Source organism: Beta vulgaris, chromosome 1 (genome assembly GCF_026745355.1).
Source record: "Beta vulgaris subsp. vulgaris cultivar EL10 chromosome 1, EL10.2, whole genome shotgun sequence".
Classification (NCBI taxonomy): domain Eukaryota; kingdom Viridiplantae; phylum Streptophyta; class Magnoliopsida; order Caryophyllales; family Amaranthaceae; genus Beta; species Beta vulgaris.
The window spans coordinates 18,613,143-18,618,982 of NC_079202.1; the positions used below are offsets into that span (position 1 = coordinate 18,613,143).

Sequence of the window (5,840 nt, forward strand, 5' to 3'; positions counted from 1 at the left end):
ACGAACGCTAAAAGGCTGATGCAAAACCCCTGGTCGCTAATTGTCCAATTAGCGTCCGCTTAGCAGACGCTAAAAATTTAGCGTCCGAACTTTCCGAGTTAGCATCCGCCTAGAAGGTTGGACGCTAATTAGCGTCCGATCCTAATGATTAGCATCCGCCTATAAGCGGACGCTAATTAGCGTTAGGCGGATGCTAATCATTAGGATCGGACGCTAATTAGCGTCCAACCTTCTAGCGGATGCTAATGATTAGAATCGGACGCTAAACGTTGAAACCAAATACTCAAACAGACCCATCATTATCAGCTTTCATTTTACTTTATTATTTTTATTTAATTCATTTTATTAACTTTCAATTATTAATTAAAAATGAACAATGTCAGAATAACGAAAATTGAGAATTAAACAAATGAGAATTTTATTTAAATTAAATATATAATTATAATCTAATACCAAAATTTAGTATTATAATAGTATAATTACATTGTAACTAAAATCTAATACAACTTCAATCTAATACTAGTCTGAGCCACTGCTAATGCCGAGGTACTGCACCACCGGGCCAGCCACCGCACCACCAGAAACCTCACCAGTTCATCAGCCACATCTCCGCCGCATCAGCCACCCTCCACCGCGCCAGCCACCTATTCTCATCTTTGTCTTGGCTGACATTTTCAGCTGTGGTACATCAATCTGATTCCTGCAGCATTCTTTGCTACAGCCTACATATATGCAAACCTACCCTTCATTTGAGTCATGCCGAGAGCGTCCAGATGGTCCCGTCAAGAACCGGGAACCACGTTTATGAGCATCATCTTGAAGCCCGAGCCTTTCGAAACCAGAATAGATGCATAAGTTACACATGCAGATAACAGTGAGATCAAATCTTACTGAATCAGGAATTTATCTCAACTATTATGAATGCATGATGATAAGAGAAGCAAAGCGTCCTGTGTCCTGCATCAACTTGGTATCATAGCAAATTGCTTTTGTACCTGGATAAGTTTTTCAAGTATAAAGCTTTAAGACACCCACAATTTTCCTTTTGATCTGAACTGCTTTTCGATGAAGTCATTTCAACAACTTCAGGCCGGAAATTCCCCAAGAATCTGTGCAACAACAATGTGCATCAGTTGTTTACTAACATATCTCACCTCCAAATATTTTAACTGTAAAACGAAGTGACAATGTATATTCTACATCGACAGCATTCATCCATTGAACTAAGTCCACCAGGATACGTAAAAAAAACTTACATATCGATAGCTTGTTGCTTGGTGACCCCCATGAAGGAATTGTTGCAATAACGTTGAATGCTTTTTATAGACTCCTGAATGTGTGTTGCCACATTGGATTGAACCCTGATCTTCGAGAATATCTAACATATACAAAAATCTATAAGATTAGTAAGTTGTTAGATATGAACCTACAAAAAGAAATGTAAGAAAAAGATAGACAAATTGCAGTAACATGGCAAATATGTTCCTAAAATACTTCACATAATTTCATTAGGAATAAAATGCCAAAATGAACATAGAGAATCTGTCTAATACGTATACTTTCTAAATTATCAATGCAAAGAGAATATATGGGGAGAGGGAAGGATAGAGAGAATAAAAAGAAAATGTAAGGAATCTCTGAAATAGAAAGAGTACCTTTCTTTCACTTGATGCGAAGAGGTCAGTTGTCCCTAGCTTGTGACCGACAGTGGGGAAAAAAGATGGCCCTTGGCTATACAATGAGCTGGTTATGCAATCAGGCAGCAGCTCATTGAGCATGGAATTTTTGAACACTCTAGTATGAGGTATATCCGTATCAAAATGGACTGGAATCCCAATATTATCTGCATTGATTTGAAACTATCACCACAAAGAAAGAATATCTGCGAACAAAAAAACAATAAAGTGACGACATGCAAGTATCTGCAGCACCTAGTAAATTATTAGTGTAATTACCATACCCTGTGGTGTACGAGTTCCTGCACGAGTTCATTCAAGACTGTGAATACACTAACAACTCATATGAAATGCGGAGTTACTTGACAATATTACATTCGAGACTGAAACGTCAAAAGAGTAACTACTAATACACACAACGGAGGAATGACAAAGATTTAACTACATGAATATTTTTGCAAACAATGGAACAAAACTTCCTAGACCACACCATAATAGGACTTTGTTTGGCAACTACTTTATCTCCTCATAAGATGGTCCAGCGCTCAAATCAACAGCAAGGATGTTCTCCACAGAAACATCATAACTCTAAATATATTATATATCAAGAATCAAAACATATAATATGTATCAACTATGTACTGCTACTTCTGCAGTAGTACTTACAATTTCGCCAACTTTAATGGGTTCATATGTCTTCTCCAGATAGTTGATGATCATCTTAAAACCATCAGATTCTCTGTCTAGGAGAGTTATTTTGCATCCGAGTTTCTTATAATTCATAGCAAAACAGAGAAGTGTCAGCAACCATAAATATTTGAAAACTTCAGAAATAAGAAAAGCAAAGACATCTCACATTTTCTACCTAGCAACAAGAAAATAACTCCCACACATCCCACAAGGTCCTTTAAGATACATTGAACAAGACTGTTTAACTGGCTATATGTACTTTCCAGCATGCAACAACTCAAATATTGCCAGGTTTAGAATCAAAATCAATCGAAACATGAAAAGGATTTCTTGAAAAGTAAAATTAAGATTTCGATATAAAGCATAAATAATTTAATAAATAGCAGTACATATATCAAAATGCATATATGGAAGAATGAACAAGTAAATAAACATATTGACACAAAGCAAAATATGAATGGTAGGTTCAGCTAGTTCTACGAGACACCAGTTGTTGGAACAACAATACCCAGGTTTTCCACATTGTAACTTTCAAGACAATGATCTAGAGCTTCAAAACAACAAAGTGCTAGTTGTCTCCTTGCAATAATGCAAGTGTCTAGTAAAATAATACTACCAATTTAAGTACAAATCTAGTAAAATTGTATACCATACATGGTTGAATGTCTTATGTAAACTGAAAACTTATTGTCAGAGCTTAGTAAATGGCCAATTAGACTTAGATTATAAACTAGTTATGTTCACTATGCACATAATGATGTTGAGTAGTTTGTGCATACAATTATCAGTGAGTTTTGAGAGTCCTAAGTTCCAAAAGAGATAAATCAAGTGTATTTATATATGCTTCTTAATTATGATACTCTAGCCAGTGATAACTGATATACATCTTGCGTCATCAATTCATATATTAACCAAACTCTTAACTTGGTGGTCTCATCTCAACTCTTGACTTCTAACTTCTAATATCATGTTAATGTTTCTACATACTATTATTTTTGTTCTTACTACTTATTATCTAGTGATTTCTGCAAGGTACATTATATTGGGTGATTGTTGAATATGTCTAAGTTTAAGATTCTAACAGCATACACTTAACTACAAGGAGAAACAACCAAAATTGGAAAAGAGCCAAGTAAAAGGATACCAAAAATAAGCATGCATGAGCATAATATAGCATGCAGTTAGGATGGGAGTGACTAGAAATCGCATGCGAGGATGCAAAATGCAGTGTGTCTAGTGTCACAGCCACAGAAGGGATGTTCGATCACATGTCTTTTTCAAAGAAAAACACCAAATTATAACGAGAGATCATAAGATTTCATAGTGTCCTTAAACATCTATCACCATCCATATAAAACACATACATACAATAACAGTACAAGTGTTAGTTAGCACTCTACTATGTTTAAGTACAATAATGCAATTGGTTAGCACATATACCAATTAAACAGTCAGCCATAGTGCATGCTGGAGAGTTAAGCTTTTAATAAAATCATGACAGTCTTAAATTGCTTAATCACATAAAGATAAAGCAGATACACGGTCGCACCATAGAAAACATAAAGATCAAAGTGTACAGAAATAAACTCATAGACATGTACACTTATGTAAGAGATTTCCCCTTGAAGACAATAGGTGCAGCCAAGATGCAAAAGCCAATATGAACCTGCAAAGGGAGGAAAAGCTTCAGTAGCAAGCATAGCAACAATAATCATCACAACAACAAAAACCCAACGAAAAAAGAAAAAACCAGATCTGAAACAAAAATCGAAAAAGAGAGAGGATAAATAAAAATCGAGAAAACGAAAAAAAACATACGAAAGAAGGATTCGAAAATAAAAATCGAAAAAAGAGAAGGAAGAAGAAAAGAAGAGCGAGAAAGAAGACGTAGAAAACCTAAAACGAAATTAACAAAAAAAACTAGATCTGAAACAACCCACATAAAAAACTCAAAAAAATCACTAACCCTAAAATGAAAACCTGCGACGGTGAGAAATCGATCGAACCTCCTTCAAATCAAAGAAAGTGTGGTAGCAGACCATTGAAGACCGTCGACGGTGAGAGAGAAAAAAATAGAGAGGAAGAAGAAAAGAAGTGCGAGAAAGAAGACGTAAAAAGAGATAGGGTTGTGACTTGTGAATTGTGATGTGAGGTGGGTCGTGTTTTTCTTTAGACCATGGAATACTGTCCGTCATATCAGACAGTAAACTTGTACAATGGACGCTAATTAGCGTCTGTTTAAAAAATGGACGCTAATTTTACAAAAACGGATGCTAATTTGCGTCCGTTTAAAGACGGACGCTAATTTTACAAAAACAGACACTAATTTGCGTCTGATGGGGCCGGATTGTAAATTCAGACGCTAGAAGCTCGGATTCTTGTTGTGATTATTGGTTGTGAAGTTTAGTTCAGTAAGAGTTATCTGCAAGTTATTATATTATTATTTATATTAGTATCATGTTATGATTATTTATTTACTTATTATATAGTATTCAGCTTTGCTTATTACATGCTTTTGTTTGTGTATGTTGATCATGGCTATTCCTTATTGATCTTGTGATGACCCATTTTGTTGAGCAATCTCTAGGGATCAATAGTGCATTGTCCATCGACAGGTTTGAAGATGATGCATGAGTAGGTTTGGGATTGGAGAGCTTGTGTAGTTTCATTATCGTACTTTGGATTTATACATTTTAAAGTTGGTTTGGTTTTGAGGTAACTTTGACTTTGTTGGTTGACTTTTGGAGTTGACTTTGTTGTTGAATAAATTTTAATTCTAAAGTTATTTATTATTTTTTTCCACTGTAAAATTCTGAATAAGCCAATACGTTATCACACGGACGATAATGCTTTGACGATTCTCTAAGTTTTATAATTGGAAAGTATTCTGGAAAAGAGAGAATTATCGAGGTGTTACAAAGTGGTATCCGAGAGCTTTAGGCTTTATTGGCCTTTCGTTCCAACTTTAAATTTTAGGCGCCTAATAGCTAGTTACTTAAAATGAATTTCTTATAATGGAGCTCCTACTTATTCGTTGTGTTTAAATTAGTTTTCGAAACATGTTTCGAGGTGTCAAGTATTTTGGTTCGAATTAAAATATTTTTAGGTTTCGAATTAATTTTATTTATTTCGAAATTTTTGATTTTCGTAAATTTTATTGAAACATTTTTTTCGGTTCCTTTTTCTAAGTTCGAAAATTATATCATTCATTATTTTAATACTTCTAGTTTATTTTTGTTTACTTCATTACTTTGGGAGAGATGGGTAATATAAGAAGCGCATATAGGATAGAAATATTATATGTCTGCATTAAATAGTTAGTTCAGCATGATTATAATTTTTCCTCCTTACTAACTATTTATATTCTTATGCTTATATTGTTGGTTGTGCTTACTTACTGTTTATTGTTGGGAATACACATTAAGTGAGAGTACCAATTGTTTATAGAAGTATGTTTATTTGTGGTAGACCTCT

General features: G+C 34.5%; 1 protein-coding gene across 9 annotated transcripts; it reads right to left on the reverse strand.

Annotated features, from left to right (window-relative positions):
- Positions 1-401: 401 nt before the first annotated feature.
- Positions 402-4,533, reverse strand: LOC125498152 (phosphoinositide phosphatase SAC4-like). Of its 9 annotated transcripts, none has more exons than XM_048645740.2 (8): positions 4,333-4,526; positions 3,968-4,032; positions 2,343-2,447; positions 1,932-1,978; positions 1,656-1,843; positions 1,257-1,378; positions 996-1,109; positions 402-829 (listed from the first exon to the last, which is right to left on the reverse strand). In XM_048645740.2, exons 3-8 carry the CDS (start codon positions 2,366-2,368, stop codon positions 739-741), a joined length of 588 nt encoding a protein of 195 aa, XP_048501697.1. In that variant the 5' UTR covers positions 2,369-2,447; positions 3,968-4,032; positions 4,333-4,526; the 3' UTR covers positions 402-738. The 9 variants fall into 9 exon arrangements, 7 of the variants coding, with proteins under 7 accessions (XP_048501697.1, XP_057248567.1, XP_048501698.1 ...); XM_057392584.1 differs by having other exon boundaries at positions 3,916-4,032; XM_048645741.2 differs by having other exon boundaries at positions 1,932-2,264; positions 4,333-4,525.
- Positions 4,534-5,840: the final 1,307 nt, after the last annotated feature.